This window comes from Callionymus lyra, chromosome 1 (genome assembly GCF_982586985.1).
Source record: "Callionymus lyra chromosome 1, fCalLyr1.hap1.1, whole genome shotgun sequence".
In the NCBI taxonomy this organism is placed as follows: Eukaryota; Metazoa; Chordata; class Actinopteri; order Syngnathiformes; family Callionymidae; genus Callionymus; species Callionymus lyra.
Window position 1 is genome coordinate 48,693,643 of NC_141818.1, and position 18,682 is coordinate 48,712,324.

Here is an 18,682-nt window from a genome sequence, read left to right on the forward strand (position 1 = left end):
TGCATCCATGCATCCATCTATCCATCCATCCATGCATCCATCCATCCATCCATCCATCCATCCATCCATCCATCCATCCATCCATCCATCCATCCATCCATCCATCATCCATCCATCCATCCATCCATGCATCCATCTATCCATCCATCCATCATCCATCCATCCATCCATCCATCCATCCATCCATCCATCCGTTCATCCATCCATCCATCCATCCATCCAAACATGCATCCATGCATCCATCTATCCATCCATCCATGCATCCATCCATCCATCCATCCATCCATCCATCCATGCATCCATCCATCCATCCATCCATCCATCCGTTCATCCATCCATCCATGCATCCATGCATCCATCTATCCATCCATCCATGCATCCATCCATCCATCCATCCATCCATCCATGCATCCATGCATCCATCCATCCATCCATCCATCCATCCATCCATCCATCCGTTCATCCATCCATCCATCCATCCATCCATCCATCCATCCATCCATCCATCCATCCATCCATCCATGCATCCATCTATCCATCCATCCATCATCCATCCATCCATCCATCCATCCGTTCATCCATCCATCCATCCATCCATCCAAACATGCATCCATCTATCCATCCATGCATCCATCCATCCATCCATCCATCCATCCATCCATCCATCCATGCATCCATCCATCCATCCATCCATCCATCCATCCGTTCATCCATCCATCCATGCATCCATGCATCCATCTATCCATCCATCCATGCATCCATCCATCCATCCATCCATCCATCCATCCATGCATCCATGCATCCATCCATCCATCCATCCATCCATCCGTTCATCCATCCATCCATCCATCCATCCATCCATCCATCCATCCATCCATCCATCCATCCGTTCATCCATCCATCCATCCATCCATCCATCCATCCATCCATCCATCCATCCATCCATCCATCCATCCATCCATCCATCCATCCATCCATCCACAAACACATCCACCCACACATTTGCCTGCACAAATAAAAATGTCTTCAGATGGCCGCGTAGTCGCTTCAAAACAGAGGGACAAAACAAAATAACTTTTTTGACAAATTCTGCGTTCACTATTTCCGCCCCTTCATAGGCACCATTTGTAAAGTACTAATCTCTAGTCCTACCAGGAGTACCACTGACCGTGTCGCCCTCAGTAGCAAGAAAAACAACAACGTTTCATTCATTTACTTCCATTTCTTTAATTCATATTTTCACGCCGAGAACAAAGACGACGTCACTGGCCAGCAGGGAGCAGCAAAAAGCCGGAGAAGGTGTTCGAAGCCTCGACGTTCCCACACAGCTCTCGGCCGGCGAGCAGCTCCGCGTGGACCTGGTCTCCCGGGTGCAGGTTCAGCAGGAGCACCTGAGAGCCGCTGTCCTCCGAGTCCTCCCTGTTCTGCTCCCGCATGGACGCCACCACCTCCCCGTTCTTCATGAGCTGCACTTTGTAATACATCCGGTCCCTCGGCGCCGCCAGCTTAGAGTAGACCGAGAGGGAGATGGAGTACAAGCCGGAGCAAGGAGCCGTGAAAACCCCTGTGGAGAGCATTCGCCGCTGAGTCAGCGCTTGTGTTCTGATTGCAAATGTTAGAGAAAACGTCCAGAGGGTTTGGTGAGTCTGGATTATCTCTCTTTAGGTGGCGCTCACTGAGAGTCACTAACTTTTGTTATTATTCCAGTAAGTGGTCAGGAATGAGAAACATTGCACTGGACAATAGACAGACTCCCAGATTTGTGCTTCGTCTCAAATCGCACACTTCTCTGAGTGCACTGGTTAGTATGCATCAGGATAGTGTACGTACTAACTAGTAACTAATCCTCCACAGATAGTATGTCTCAAACATACTTCTCTTAGTATACTAGAAGTTAGTATCATCAGGATAGTGTACGTACTAACTAGTAACTAATCCTCCACAGATAGTATGTCTCAAACATACTTCTCTTAGTATACTAGAAGTTAGTATCATCAGGATAGTGTACGTACTAACTAGTAACTAATCCTCCACAGATAGTATGTCTCAAACATACTTCTCTTAGTATACTAGAAGTTAGTGTGCATCAGGATAGTGTACGTACTAACTAGTAACTAATCCTCCACAGATAGTATGTCTCAAACATACTTCTCTTAGTATACTAGAAGTTAGTATCATCAGGATAGTGTACGTACTAACTAGTAACTAATCCTCCACAGATAGTATGTCTCAAATCACATACTTCTCTTAGTATACTAGAAGTTAGTATCATCAGGATAGTGTACGTACTAACTAGTAACTAATCCTCCACAGATAGTATGTCTCAAACATACTTCTCTTAGTATACTAGAAGTTAGTGTGCATCAGGATAGTGTACGTACTAACTAGTAACTAATCCTCCACAGATAGTATGTCTCAAACATACTTCTCTTAGTATACTAGAAGTTAGTATCATCAGGATAGTGTACGTACTAACTAGTAACTAATCCTCCACAGATAGTATGTCTCAAACATACTTCTCTTAGTATACTAGAAGTTAGTATCATCAGGATAGTGTACGTACTAACTAGTAACTAATCCTCCACAGATAGTATGTCTCAAACATACTTCTCTTAGTATACTAGAAGTTAGTATCATCAGGATAGTGTACGTACTAACTAGTAACTAATCCTCCACAGATAGTATGTCTCAAACATACTTCTCTTAGTATACTAGAAGTTAGTATCATCAGGATAGTGTACATACTAACTAGTAACTAATCCTCCACAGATAGTATGTCTAAAATCAAACTCTGCTGCTACACACTAACAGGAAATGACGCGACAGCTTCTTCTTCTACTACTATTTAAGGATGATTTCAAACCAGATGTAGGAACACTTGCGCCACCTGCTGGCAGCACGTTTGGTTTCAAGAAATATCAGAAATATTGGCGAAATATTTACGCCGGTATCAGCAGCGAAGACGTGTCGTCCTTGTACTGCTGTTGAAAATACACCTGTAAGTAAATGAATATACTTACTGTAGACTTGCGTTTACAACGTCAACGTCAGTAAGATGGAGTCGTTCAGTGTAGAAAGTGTTCATCGATCCATATTCAGTTTTGAGGGCTTTTTAGTGACAATTTAGTGTGTATGGAGCACTACATTTGACACACTAAGAATTGAGACGCACTTACGCACTAAAAATGCTAAGTTTAAGTTAACTCAATTTGCGACACAGCTTTCAACGTCATGAGGGATCGTCCCCCATAAATATTTTCACGATACGTTACACAATTTCAACTCTTCAATGAAGGAATCGATGTTTCTTGTTTCTGCGAGTCTCTAGAAACGCTCGAGGATAACCGACGAACCAATGTCATGCCCTGTCATTGGCAACTCTACAACCTGAAGTAGCTTCTGGACATTAAAGCTTTTTTCCTAAAGGTTAACTTTAGATTACAAATGTATCTCTAATTTCACCTTAACTGCCCCTCATTCTACCTCATAGTGCTCCGCCCTCTAGCCAGTCAAATATTATCCAATAGGTTGAAGGGCTTCCCACAATTAGAACCTGGGTTATGATAGGTAGTTATTCACGCGCAGCATTCTTGATCGTGATTGGATGATGAAGGTTCATTGTGCTGAGGGTGGTATCCCAGCTAGTTAGGGGGCCGTCAGTCCATCTAACAAACGTCCGTCATTGGTGAGTGTTGTGGGTTCGACAAGCTTCATGAAGCTTCGTCTTCTGAGGTCAGCGAGTGGCAACGTTGGTTTAAAACAATTAGGTTTTCATTAAAACAAATAGATGCTTGAAGACGAAGATTATGCAACAAAGAGCGCCATCTATGGTCTCTGAGGATGAAGACGATGCTTCATGAAGCTTCATCAGCCCTCTGGCTAATACTTCTTGATGGTGTCAATAAAGTATTGAGTGATGGATTACCCAGAGCAGAGTTGTACCCATGACCTTGGTTCAGGGTGATGACATCATAAGAAATCGGGGTGTTCCTCGTGACGGGGCCCAGACAAGACGTCGTCGACTTCAGGTGAGCGTTGAAAGCGACTCTCATCTTTCCTGGTTGAGATAGACGAGTTATGCTAATGTTTCCAACATGTACTAGCATGTTAGCTGCAGACACTCGACGTACCCATCAGCCGGAGCATGTCGTCGCCTAACTGGAACACACTGTTGCACAACTTTAAGACTCTCAGGAGGGTTTCGTCCTCCAGCTGCCGGAGCTCCTGGACGCCACAACAACAACCTCGTGGTCGACTGAACGCACACTTGCAGTCCCAGTTCGCACACGGCAACTCGCCGCGCCACAAATCTACAAAACAGCAGCGTGAATGGTTGAAATGCACGTTTGTGGGGTTAAGTGTCAAAATGTTTGATATTATTATCGTTAAACTGTGATGACAGAAGACGTGTTTTAAAGGACAACCTGGATGAATGGAAGGATGGATGGATGGATGGATGGATGAGTGGGTGGGTGGATGTGTGTGTTGATGTATGAGTGGATGGATGGATGGAAGGATGGATGGATGGATGGATGGATGGATGGATGGATGGATGGATGGATGGATGGATGGATGGATGGATGGATGGATGGATGGATGGATGGATGGATGGATGGATGGATGGATGGATGGATGGATGGATGGATGGATGGATGGATGGATGGATGGATGGATGGATGGATGGAAGGATGGATGGATGGATGGAAGGATGGATGGATGGATGGATGGATGGATGGATGGATGGATGGATGGATGGATGGATGGATGGATGATGGATGGATGGATGGATGGATGGATGGATGGATGGATGGATGGATGGATGGATGGATGGATGGATGGATGGATGGATGGATGGATGGATGGATGGATGGATAAGTGGATGGATGGATGGATGGATAAGTGGATGGATGGATGGATGGATGGATGGATGGATGGATGGATGGATGGATGGATGGATGGATGGATGGATGGATGGATGGATGGGTGGATGGATGGATGGATGGATGGATGGATGGATGGATGGATGGATGGATGGATGGATGGATGGATGGATGGATGGATGGATGGATGGATGGATGGATGGCTGGATGGATGGACGGATGGATGGATGGATGGATGGATGGATGGATGGATAGATGGATGTTCACCTGCTGCAGCTCTCAGGCTGCTGACATCAGGCTCGGCTCTCATCAGCGTCCAGACAAACATCGTACACAGAACACGTCGCATCGCAAAGGTCGACGAAAACACAAATCTGTGGATGTTTAAACACAACTTGAAACAAGTTCTTTCTCCGCCTGGAATATTATGTTTTATATGTGAAGACATCTGGGTTCGGATTTTATCTACACACAAAACAATCAAGTAAACACAAATTAGTTTTTTAAAGTTTGAATCTTGTCATTCACTATTTTTTTACTTTTGTTAATTTCTGGTAATAACATTATCGGGATCTGATTCAGAAAATGTGGAATTTAATAATATATTTCTTAAGGTTTAAAGACATTTTAGAATATGTTTTACACATATGAGACAAACCAACACATTTATACGAGGGGCCGTTTGAGACAAAAATCAGTTTTTCTATTGAAAACCCTCTCACACCTCTGTGAGAGAACTTGATAGTAAGTGTGAGAGAACTTGATAGTAAGTGTGAGAGAACTTGATAGTAAGTGTGAGAGAACTTGATAGTAAGTGTGAGAGAACTTGATAGTAAATGGCCCCTCATACATTTAGTTGAATCTCTGTGAAATCTTTAAATATGACGGTCCAAGGTCGCGAACTCACCCGGTGAAACCAGCCTGTCACGGATCACGGATATAAAGATGGATCCAAACACTCTCCTCGTCTGCAGCTCCTTCTTCAACTGGTTTTCAGGACGAATGAGTTGCAGGAGGAAACGGAGCAAAGACCGATCCACGAAGTCCCAAGTGATCCGACTCCCACGAGGATAGACAAGTGGGTGAGAAGGTGTCGAGTTGAAGCTGATAAGATCTGGATCAGGTCTCTATAGGTGACCCACACTGACACAAACCGTGGCCTCCAACGTGTGCGGTTCAGGAACGAGATTCCAGGAGTTGGATTTCAAGGTGACGAGGGATGGTTTTCGTCGTACGTTACACAATTCTATGAGGGAATCAAAAGGTCGGTGGACGAACCCATGAGCAACTCAAACTGAAGAAGCTCCTCATTTATTCATCCTGCTATTAGTGAGTTTGAGGTCAGGAGCAGAATGAAGGGATGATGATACTCTATTTTATTCTTTTTATCCTTTTCTTTTTCTTATTTCCTTTGACCAATGTTCTTTATATCTGAGTTTTGTTCTTCTTATTTTTATATTAAACTTTCGTTTGCTCTGAATCACAAACTCAATTCGAGGGATAAATTAAGTCTGTTCATCCATCCATCCGTCCATCCATCCGTCCGTCCGTCCGTCCGTCCGTCCGTCCATCCATCCATCCGTCCGTCCGTCCATCCATCCATCCATCCGTCCATCCGTCCGTCCGTCCGTCCGTCCGTCCGTCCGTCCATCCATCCATCCGTCCGTCCGTCCATCCATCCATCCATCTATCCATTCGTCCGTCCGTCCGCCTGCCCGTCCGTCCATCCATCCATCCATCCGTCCGTCCGTCCGTCCGTCCCTCCATCCATCCATCTATCCATCCATCTGTCCGTCCAGCCATCCATCTATCCATCTATCCATCCGTCCGTCAGTCCGTCAGTCCGTCCATCCATCCATCCATCTTTCCATCCATCTGTCCGTCCAGCCATCCATCTATCCATCTATCCATCCGTCCGTCAGTCCGTCCATCCAGCCATCCATCTATCCATCCATCCGTCCGTCAGTCCGTCCATCCATCCATCCATCCATCTATCCATCCATCTGTCCGTCCAGCCGTCCATCTATCCATACATCCATCCGTCCGTCAGTCCGTCCATCCATCCATCCATCTATCCATCCATCTGTCCGTCCAGCCATCCATCTATCCATCTATCCATCCGTCCGTCAGTCCGTCCATCCAGCCATCCATCTATCCATCCGTCCGTCAGTCCGTCCATCCATCCATCCATCCATCCATCCATCCATCCATCCATCCATCTATCCATCCATCTGTCCGTCCAGCCATCCATCTATCCATCTATCCATCCGTCCGTCAGTCCGTCCATCCAGCCATCCATCCATCTATCCATCAATCTGTCCGTCCAGCCATCCATCTATCCATCTATCCATCCGTCCGTCAGTCCGTCCATCCAGCCATCCATCTATCTATCCATCCGTCCGTCCGTCAGTCCGTCCATCCATCCATCCATCTATCCATCCATCTGTCCGTCCAGCCGTCCATCCATCCATCCATCCATCCATCCATCCATCCATCCGTCCGTCCGTCCATCCATCCATCCATCTATCCATTCGTCCGTCCGTCCGCCTGCCCGTCCGTCCATCCATCCATCCATCCGTCCGTCCGTCCGTCCGTCCGTCCGTCCCTCCATCCATCCATCTATCCATCCATCTGTCCGTCCAGCCATCCATCTATCCATCTATCCATCTATCCATCCGTCCGTCAGTCCGTCAGTCCGTCCATCCATCCATCCATCTTTCCATCCATCTGTCCGTCCAGCCATCCATCTATCCATCTATCCATCCGTCCGTCAGTCCGTCCATCCAGCCATCCATCCATCCATCCGTCCGTCCGTCAGTCCGTCCATCCATCCATCCATCTATCCATCCATCTGTCCGTCCAGCCGTCCATCCATCCATCCATCCATCCATCCATCCATCCATCCGTCCGTCCGTCCATCCATCCATCCATCTATCCATTCGTCCGTCCGTCCGCCTGCCCGTCCGTCCATCCATCCATCCATCCGTCCGTCCGTCCGTCCGTCCGTCCGTCCGTCCCTCCATCCATCCATCTATCCATCCATCTGTCCGTCCAGCCATCCATCTATCCATCTATCCATCTATCCATCCGTCCGTCAGTCCGTCAGTCCGTCCATCCATCCATCCATCTTTCCATCCATCTGTCCGTCCAGCCATCCATCTATCCATCTATCCATCCGTCCGTCAGTCCGTCCATCCAGCCATCCATCTATCCATCCATCCGTCCGTCAGTCTGTCCATCCATCCATCCATCCATCCATCCATCTATCCATCCATCTGTCCGTCCAGCCGTCCATCTATCCATACATCCATCCGTCCGTCAGTCCGTCCATCCATCCATCCATCTATCCATCCATCTGTCCGTCCAGCCATCCATCTATCCATCTATCCATCCGTCCGTCAGTCCGTCCATCCAGCCATCCATCTATCCATCCGTCCGTCAGTCCGTCCATCCATCCATCCATCCATCCATCCATCCATCCATCCATCCATCCATCCATCTATCCATCCATCTGTCCGTCCAGCCATCCATCTATCCATCTATCCATCCGTCCGTCAGTCCGTCCATCCAGCCATCCATCCATCTATCCATCAATCTGTCCGTCCAGCCATCCATCTATCCATCTATCCATCCGTCCGTCAGTCCGTCCATCCAGCCATCCATCTATCCATCCGTCCGTCCGTCAGTCCGTCCATCCATCCATCCATCTATCCATCCATCTGTCCGTCCAGCCGTCCATCCATCCATCCATCCATCCATCCATCCATCCATCCATCCATCCATCCATCCATCCATCCATCCATCCATCCATCCATCCGTCCATCCATCCATCCATCCATCCATCCATCCATCCATCTATCCATCCGTCCGTCAGTCCGTCCGTATCTATTCACTTCATTCTGTGTACGTTTGCTCTACAACATCAGGACGGTTGAGCCTGTGATGAACTAGGAGCTCCTGAGAAGAACCACCAGGACGAACTCTTTTATTCCGATCATCGACACAAACGTCGGCCACTAAACCGACAACATGGTCCTTCTTAGAGATTTTAGCCTCTTCATGGTATGGAAAGTTATTTTCTGACGTGTCGTTGCTTCTAAAGCGATGACTCGCGCGACAATGGGAGGAAATTGGATCCAGAAAGTACAATAGAGAGCGGAGCAGCCGACCATCGTCTCAGCAGCCGCACTTGTTGTGTAGTAAAACTATATCCACACATGTGTATTGTGGTCTGGACCGAACCCTCCGGGCAGAAACCACACCTTTTGTTGGGAAACAGGATCCAAGGTATTTTTTTTAAATGCTGTCGTGTGTACAAATAAACTAGTAAAAAGTCTGTGTTGCAGTTCTGACGTCAAATGTGAAGGTTAGAAACATGATTACAAAATAAAACACTGAAATGAACATTGATTTAATGTTTATTTTAGATTCATTAGGATATATTTAAAGTTCACCTAATGTGTTGATTTAAATGTCTCTTAAATTGTTCTAGGACCTCTATCTAGTATACTCTTTTATACTCTACTATACTCATCAGTTTCTTTTTTAACTAAACTCTCATTTAATAAAGATATTTCAATTAGAAAATAAGCTTAAGCCCCGCCCACTTAAAATGCTCCGTTTAGCTGAGAATCTCGTCCGAGCAGCCACGCCCACTCTGCTCTGATTGGTCACAAAAACACGAGTTGCATTCAAGGACTCACGTAAATTTCAAACTCAACCCCTAAAACTCCCGTTTTGTACATTAAAAACGAATAATAAAAGTAAGGTTTGCTGCTTAATGTACACATTAGAAAAAACACCTAAAGGCAGAAGTAACTCTCACCATGTTTACATAAATATATATTTAGTTTATTAACATGTTCTTCACTGATGTAGATCTTCTAGAGACACCTGCACCAGAGTGATGTCACCATGTTTACATAAATATATATTTAGTTTATTAACATGTTCTTCACTGATGTAGATCTTCTAGAGACACCTGCACCAGAGTGATGTCACCATGTTTACATAAATATATATTTAGTTTATTAACATGTTCTTCACTGATGTAGATCTTCTAGAGACACCTGCGCCAGAGTGATGTCACCATGTTTACATAAATATATATTTAGTTTATTAACATGTTCTTCACTGATGTAGATCTTCTAGAGACACCTGCACCAGAGTGATGTCAGAATGTATAATTTAAACCGTAATGTTTGGCGAGATTTCAGACGAGAACTTTATTAAGTAATAACTTCAAAACGGATCAACGTCATGATGAATGAACTACTACATGTTGAAGACTTTAACATTTACAACATGTCAATAAGTCAGGAGAGTTTTCACATTAGGTGAACTTTAAAGTATTTGCTACACAGTGTTTACACTTGAGATAAGTATTCACGTAGTTGAACGTCTGACGACAGTTTAGCTCTCCTTGGCTTTGCCGTCGTAGGTGCCGCTGCCCTTGTAGGCGCAAACGTAGCCGCTGTTTTCTTTGACTTCCTCTCGACCCGCGATGCCTTTTCCTTTGCCCGACTCGTCGAAGCGCTGCTTGTGAGCGCCCGTGTACTTGCTGGTGTCCGTCAGTCGGTCCACGGCGCCTCCTTTGGTGGCTTTCTACGACGAGAACAACATCGTCGTTCACGAGAGTCTGAAGGTTGTAACATCTTCACTTCGCTCCTCCTAGTGGGGAACAGATGACACTGCGGCCGCTAAAGTAATATTAGACGATGAAGCTTCACGAAGCATCGTCCTCATAGTTTTGTTTTATAAATAAATGTACATATGAATTGGATTTATTTTTTTGTTGTAATAGATGCTGAAAATGTAGTTTCATTAATACAATGAAAGTGTCAACTTTTCTAAATCTGAGTTTGGGGTCAGGAGCAGAATGAAGGGATGATTCTATTTTAATCTTTGTTTCCTTTTCTTTTTCTTACTTCCTTCAATCTATGTTCTTTATATTTGCGCTTTGTCATCCCTTGCACTTTGTTCTTTTCATTGAACTTTGTTCTTGTTTTTATGAAACTATCGTCTGCTGTCGTCTATTTTATAAATAAAAACAATGAAAAAGACAATCAGTGTCTTTATGAGTCAAAATGTTAATATTATGTGTTGAAATTATTTTTGTTTTGTCTTTCAGGTTTTTCTTTAAAAAATATTCCCAAAAACGATTAAACATTGTTTAATTTAATATGTAACCTTTTAATTTGATCTTAGGTTAGTTTAGTGTTTCATTAAAATGATGATTGTTTTGTTATTTTGTTTGAGTGAATGAATTAAAGTATTTGTTATTAACTGTGTTAAATGATGTATTTACGTTGTACTAGGAATACTTTTCAAGTTTAGAACAATGTTTTGATTGACAGCCGCTCTATCCATGGATCTATTGTTTGTTTCCTCGTGGATCCGACTCACGGTCACGCCAGCGTTGGCAGGATCCTTCCCGGCGACGAGGCCACGAATCAGCGCCGCAGCTTCGTCCTTGTCCTTGCCCTTGAAGCGCTTCAGGCTCAGCTCGTCCATGGCCACCATGAACTGCTCGTAGGTGACGACTCGAGCCGACTTCTCTCTGAACGCATCACAAGAGACAGATCTGGTGAAGATCTCTATGGATCTCTATGGATCTCTATGGGTCTCCATGGATCTCTTTGGATCTCTATTGATCTCTATGGATCTCTATGGGTCTCTATGGGTCTCTATGAATCACTACAGATCTCTTTTGATCTCTATTGATCTATATGGATGTCTATGGATCCCTCTGGATCTATATGGATCACTTTGGATCTCTATTGATCTCTATGGATCTTTATTGATCTCTATGAATCACTATAGATCTCTATGGATCTTGATTGATCTCTATGGATCTCTATGGATCACTGTGGATCTCTATGGATCTTTATTGATCTCTATGAATCACTATAGATCTCTATGGATTTTGATTGATCTCTATGGATCTCTATGGATCACTGTGGATCTCTATGGATCTTTATTGATCTCTATTGATCTCTATGAATCACTATGGATCTCTATGGATCTTTATTGATCTCTATGGATCTCTATGAATCACTATGGATCTCTATTGATCTATATGGATGTCTATGGATCTGTATGGATCTCTATGGATCACTATGGATCTTTATTGATCTCTATGGATCTCTATGAATCACTATGGATCTCTATTGATCTATATGGATGTCTATGGATCCCTCTGGATCTCTATGGATCACTTTGGATCTCTATTGATCTCTATGGATCTCTATGAATCACTATAGATCTCTATGGATCTTTATTGATCTCTATGGATCTCTAGGATCTCTATGGATCACTATGGATCTCTATGGATCTGTATGGATCTCTATGGATCTCTATTGTTCTCTTTGGATCTCTATGGATCTTTATGGAGGTTCATCAGTGTCATCAGAATGTTGAGCATTTAATAACAAACAATTTTTTTGAATTGAAAAGTTCATTTTTCAAGTATAATTGAAGTCAATTATTAATATATATATATATATATATATATATATATATATATATATATATATATATATATATACATATATACAGTATATACTGTAACAAATTCAACCAGAGAAGATTAATTAATCATTAATAAATATTTTAAATAATAATAATATTTTATCTTTCTTTCCTTCCTTCCTTCTATCATCCATCCATCCATTCATCCTTCCATCCTCCCATCCATCCATTCATCCATCCATTCATCCATCCATCCTTCCATCATCCATCATCCATCATCCATCCATCCATCATCCATCATCCATCCATCCATCCATCATCCATCATCCATCATCCATCCATCCATCCATCCATCCATCCATCCATCCTTCCATCATCCATCATCCATCCATCCATCCATCCATCCATCCATCCATCCTTCCATCATCCATCCTTCCATCCATCATCCATCCATCCATCCATCCATCCATCCATCCATCCATCCACACACACATCCACTTATCCATCCATCCATCCATCCATCCATCCATCCATCCATCCATCCATCCATCCATCCATCATCCATCCATCATCCATCCATCCATCCACTGATATACTAACATAGAATGTTAAAAGTCATGAATTATAAATAATATATAAAATAAAGGGACTTTAAACATAAAAGCAGCTTCTGAACTGGTGATGACACAATAAATCAATACATACTTGACTTTGTTGAACACGATGTCCACGTCTGTGGTGGTGACGTTCTTGCCGTCGATGACTTTGCAGTCCTTGCACAGCTTTGCAAAGTTCTTCCCGTTCATCTCCTTCCCTGTGGCCTTGCTGTCGCCGTGGACGGCAAACTTCCTGAAGGACGTCTCCAGATCTGACACCGGGTTCTCCGCCATCCTGAGGGAGACAGAACCGACCAGTTGGATCAGACCAGTCAGTATCTCTGAGATGAAACGTTACGAGACTCATGGCTCAAACTCGCCTGAAGATCTCAGACTGAAGGAGAATAAAGTGAACCGCGTGTAGTGATGAAGCTTCATGAAGCCTCGTCTCTTAAGAACTAGACCAACTCTACACAGACACAGGTTTTAAACTAAATTGTTTCCATTTTTGCTCGTTTATATGAAATATTTTCCAAATTGATCATATAATCAATGATACAATTCGATGTGATGATCTTTGTTCCTCTAACCAACTGACATTGAACAAAGATGAGTCTCTCTCTCTCTCTCTCTCTCTCTCTCTCTCTCTCCATCTGCACTCATTCAGAAAATGTTGACTATATATAATTTATTTTTCTATATTTATTGGTTATATATATTTATATTTTTAATGCACATTATCTTTTAACTTATCTTCTATCTTTATTTATTCAATGGTCCATTCTTTTGAATCTCATTTTCTTGTACTGTGACTAGTATATAAATACTATATATATAGATATAATATATAATATATATATATACTGTATATTCATTTATTTTGTATATTATATTTATTATTATAATTTATTCACTAGAGCGACTCAGAATGGTGGCCTTGGTGCTTGGTTCATCCATCCATCCATCCACCCTCATCCACCCTTATCCACCAATCTGTCCATCCTCCATCCATCATCCATCATCCATCCATCCTCCATCCTCCATCCTCCATCCATCATCCATCATCCATCCATCCTCCATCCATCATCCATCATCCATCCATCCTCCATCCTCCATCCTCCATCCTCCATCCATCATCCATCATCCATCCATCCTCCATCCATCATCCATCCATCCATCCATCATCCATCATCCATCATCCATCCATCATCCATCATCCATCATCCATCCATCATCCATCCATCCATCATCCATCCATCATCCATCCATCCATCATCCATCATCCATCATCCATCATATTATATTTATTATTATAATTTATTCACTAGAGCGACTCAGAATGGTGGCCTTGGTGCTTGGTTCATCCATCCATCCATCCACCCTCATCCACCCTCATCCACCCTTATCCACCAATCTGTCCATCCTCCATCCATCATCCATCCCTCCATCCATTCATCCATCATCCATCATCCATCCATCATCCATCATCCATCATCCATCATCCATCATCCATCATCCATCATCCATCATCCATCATCCATCATCCATCATCCATCCATCATCCATCATCCATCCATCCTCCATCATCCATCCCCCATGCGTCTATCATCCATCCATCCATCATCCGTCCATCCGTCCATCCGTCCATCCATCCATCCATCCATCCATCCATCCATCCATCCATCCATCCATCCATCCATCCATCCATCCATCCATCCATCCATCCATCCATCCATCCATCCATCATCCATCCATCCATCCATCCATCAAAAATATATAATTTTTCTATATTTATTGGTTATTCATTCAATGGTCCATTCTTTTGAATCTAATTTTCCTGTACTGTGACTAGTTAGCAGACAACAGTCACTATTATATATTTATTTATTACATAAAGTCTCCTTGCTGTTTATTTATCAAGTTTCAAGTGAAATATAATCTACTAGATCCCAGGGTTACTCGGAAGATATAAAACCAGGGTTATAGAATCATTTCTCGTGGTAGATTTTGGCTGAATGTCACAGTGAAATTATCCGTAAAATCAAAATCCAAAACATCATTTTTCCACGTCTGGTGTTCGTCTCTTAAAGCCTGAGAATGTTTTCAACCAACGATGGTGAACAACAGCATCAACACGTCCATCAGTCCGACTCTGTTCCGACCACAGCAGCCACTTTAATTCAATCAAGTGCGTTCAAAGATGGACGCCCTGCAGCTCAGTGAGCAGCAGCTTCTACAAACACAATCAAAGTTCACGGGATTTGTTTCTAAACAAAGTTAGAAGAAGCTTCACAACAATTCAACAGAGACGAAGTAACGTTCGCTCACCTGCTGCTTATTCTGTCAACTCTCGCCTGAATAACTACTGTCTCTCCTTCTTTCTTCTGCCTCCTCTCTTCCGTGCTGCCACTCCCAGACGACGCTGGCAGACGGAGGGATGATCACGGAAGCAGGAGGAGGAGAGGAGGGCGAGAGGAGCAGCCAGCACCGATGATGTCATCGCATCATCCGACTCGACCACTGCACCAGTTGATGTTTTCATTCTATCGTTTATTTTATACTCTTTTATTCCATGATGTTTATACTTTTATATTAAAGTTTGTTAATAGTATAAAACATTGTAACTGTCAAACTTTTGAATCCATCCATCTTCATCCATCCATCCATCATCCATTCATCTTCATCCATCCATCAATCCATCATCCATTCATCTTCATCCATCCATCATCCATCCATCCATCCATCCATCCATCCATCCATCCGTCCATCCATCCGTCCATCCATCCATCCATCCATCCATTCATTCATTCATTCATCCATCCATCCATCCATCCATCCATCCATCCATCCATCCATCCATCCATTCATTCATTCATCTATCCATCCATCCATCCATCCATCCATCCATCCATCCATCCATCCATCCATCCATCAATCCATCATTTATCCATCCATTCATTCATCTATCCATCCATCCATCCATTCATCTATCCATCCATTCATTCATCTATCCATCCATCCATTCATTCATTCATCTATCCATCCATCCATCTATCATCCATCCATCTATTCATTCATTTATCATCCATCCATCTGCCAAACCTCACACCATCCACCAATCTGTCCATCATCCATCCATACATCCATCTATCCTCCATCAGCCATCCATCCATCCATCCATCTATCATCCATCATCCATCATCCATCCATCTATTAATTAATTTATCATCCATCCATCTGCCAAACCTCACACCATCCACCAATCTGTCCATCATCCATCCATACATCCATCCATCTATCATCCATCCATCCATCCATCCATCTATCATCCATTGAATATTGATGGTATTTAAGATGCTGTTTATACTTTTATATTTAAGTTAGTTACTAGTATAAAACATGTTAAATGTCAAAAACTTCTGAATGAACGATAAACATGCTGACACTTTAGAATATGCAACATATTCTAAATTATAATAGCTTATTTTTGAGTAATTAACTTGCTATTAATCACAAGTGGTTATTGCACCATCATATTTAATCTAACTAATAATACTGCTATTAAGGGTGGATTACAGTTCTATATACTCTGTGTGAGTTAATACTTTAGAATGGTCAACAAATCCCTAATTTGTTGTTAATACACATGTAAATAATAGTTATTATTAATTTGTTAATATGATACTTATTGGCTAATGAAGCTTCATGAAGCAACATCTTTATTCTTCTGAGATCAGAAAATCATAATGTTGCCTTAAAAATGATGGAACACTATATTAAAATGATAAATTATATAAACAGTTCAATTAAGTTTAATTCAAGTTAGAAATCATAATTAATTGTATTTCAAAGAAGCCTTTCACAGCACTCGAGGACAGGGTACAGATGAAAAAGAAACAGTGACCAAACAAAAGTTAGACAGAATTTTAAAAGGTTAAAAGAGGTATAATAAGTTTGATAGTATTTTATTTTTTAAAGAAAGAGTACAAAACACGAATCAACGTGAATAATCCTGTTTAAAAAGCTATGTTTTGAGTTGAGTATTAATCTATAAATAAATATATTTACAACAAAAGATTCTAAAAGTTCATGACTGAGACGGAAACAGTTTGTTGATTTTCTGCTTCTTCTGGATTCTTAAGGTTTTTACGATTCTGTTGTTGACTTGTATGGCCTCTCTGCGGCGCAACAACTTCAATAACACCAGAAATTGAAAACCAACATTCATGGTGAAAAGATTTGTCCTTACCGTGTATTTAAAAATGCTTTAAGTAGAGATTTAAGGACTTAAGAATGTTAATATTACCTTATTTTGTTTGTTTTTCCTGCGAGTTGAAATGCAAATGCTTGAGAAAAGTTTTTCTCTTACTCACTTCCTGTTTACCTGCGACTGTTTGATGTTTATTCAAAGGTGTGAAATGTGTCTGTGACGCTGTTGTTTACCTCATTAAATAACAAGAATCTCCTTTAATGGCTCTATTCGTCCTCAGAACGACGTGAATAAAGAATCTGAGCTGATAAAACACCGGTGACGTGACTTGTTTAACAACAAACATCAAAGCTGCCGTTCTTGTTTTTCTTGTTTGACACTTTATGAGTCACATAAATATTTGATTCTGGACCATAATGATTTTTTTTATATGTTGAGAGGCCGCACAGAAGAACAACAAAGTAGTTACAAATATAATAAACATGAATTCAAATGAGGCTTTTGAATGACTTCATATTGAGAAAACAAAGTATAAAATACAATATATTGAAGGTATGAGCAGGTTTTACACAACATTATTATTGAAATATAATAGCTAAACAAATATATACTCACACATCCATTGTTATTCTGTCACAGGTTAAGAAAGTGGAAAAGTTTGGGAAAAGATTTAAGAATTTCAAGATCAGTAGAAAGTCCACTAGATGTCACTCTTCGTAATCTTTCTCTCTGATCTACAAACTCAATGAAAACCTGGCATGATTTTCAAACTTCAGCGCCATCTCCTGGTCTTTTGGAATAAAGACACAGTATTCATTTAATTTATGTCACAGTTTGAAGACGACAACAATAGTCCAGTATCTCAAGAGTCCAAAAAATAAAACTAATGACACGAACAGGGAATCTGGGGGGGAAAAAGAATATACGGCGGTCAAAACACTGACGAATAAAAAAGAAACCAACAAAGTGAACGTAAAATATGACGGCAAATGACTTATGTATAAATACATGTATAAATACGTAACAAAATGTATACATGTATAAATATGTGGATAAATATCAATTTGTCAAAATAAATAAATGACTTGTATTTTAATCTTGTCAAAAATTAGTTCATTCATTAGGGTCGTTGTTGAAAACCAGAAACGCTCTGAGACAAGTCGAGAACCCGTTGAACGAAAGATAAAATAAAAATACGATGGAGAACGACACGAAAATGGAGCGACCGGCCCGATAATCGTCGCGGGGTGTCAAGGCCTTTAGACTGAGGTTCGACCCGCCCACTTTATTAATGTCAAAATGTATAAATACCTAAATAAATAGAAGAAAAAATGTATAAATATATGTCAAAATGTATAAATGACAAAATGTTAGTTTATATGTAAAATAGCTCCATTCTTTGACAAAAAATGAATTAAAAGTCATTTATTTATTTTGACATATTCAAGTTCAAGTTGTTTTTATTGTCAAATATGCATGTATCGAGACATACAGCATAAATGAAATTGTTTTCCTTTCTGACCCAC

The 18,682-nt window shown here is 41.8% G+C and overlaps 2 protein-coding genes across 3 annotated transcripts; both read right to left on the bottom strand.

Annotated features, from left to right (window-relative positions):
• Positions 1 to 1,262: 1,262 nt before the first annotated feature.
• On the bottom strand, positions 1,263 to 5,208 carry LOC148089987 (complement C1q-like protein 4). The gene is made up of 4 exons (XM_087789792.1): positions 5,148 to 5,208; positions 4,131 to 4,310; positions 3,926 to 4,057; positions 1,263 to 1,564 (listed from the first exon to the last, which is right to left on the bottom strand). Exons 1-4 carry the CDS (start codon positions 5,206 to 5,208, stop codon positions 1,263 to 1,265), a joined length of 675 nt encoding a protein of 224 aa, XP_087645918.1.
• Positions 5,209 to 9,280: 4,072 nt separating this feature from the next.
• On the bottom strand, positions 9,281 to 17,335 carry tppp2 (tubulin polymerization-promoting protein family member 2). 2 transcript variants are annotated; one of them, XM_087785559.1, is made up of 4 exons: positions 17,253 to 17,335; positions 13,056 to 13,241; positions 11,286 to 11,439; positions 9,281 to 10,484 (listed from the first exon to the last, which is right to left on the bottom strand). In XM_087785559.1, exons 2-4 carry the CDS (start codon positions 13,238 to 13,240, stop codon positions 10,293 to 10,295), a joined length of 531 nt encoding a protein of 176 aa, XP_087641685.1. In that variant the 5' UTR covers position 13,241; positions 17,253 to 17,335; the 3' UTR covers positions 9,281 to 10,292. The 2 variants fall into 2 exon arrangements, with proteins under 2 accessions (XP_087641685.1, XP_087641686.1); XM_087785560.1 differs by lacking the exon at positions 17,253 to 17,335 and adding an exon at positions 15,275 to 15,367.
• Between the last annotated feature and the right edge of the window lie 1,347 nt (positions 17,336 to 18,682).

What these genes read in the sequence shown, in the direction of transcription:
- tppp2 (XM_087785559.1), bottom strand. Translation starts at nt 13,240, where the DNA reads ATGGCGGAGAACCCGGTGTCAGATCTGGAGACGTCCTTCAGGAAGTTT. An exon ending in ATCGTGTTCAACAAAGTCAA is followed by an intron (nt 11,440 to 13,055) that starts GTATGTATTGAT and finishes TGATGCGTTCAG; the next exon opens with AGAGAAGTCGGCTCGAGTCG. An exon ending in CTGCCAACGCTGGCGTGACC is followed by an intron (nt 10,485 to 11,285) that starts GTGAGTCGGATC and finishes TTCTCGTCGTAG; the next exon opens with AAAGCCACCAAAGGAGGCGC.
- LOC148089987 (XM_087789792.1), bottom strand. Translation starts at nt 5,208, where the DNA reads ATGTTTGTCTGGACGCTGATGAGAGCCGAGCCTGATGTCAGCAGCCTG. An exon ending in CAGCCTGAGAGCTGCAGCAG is followed by an intron (nt 4,311 to 5,147) that starts GTGAACATCCAT and finishes GCTGTTTTGTAG; the next exon opens with ATTTGTGGCGCGGCGAGTTG. An exon ending in CGACATGCTCCGGCTGATGG is followed by an intron (nt 4,058 to 4,130) that starts GTACGTCGAGTG and finishes TATCTCAACCAG; the next exon opens with GAAAGATGAGAGTCGCTTTC.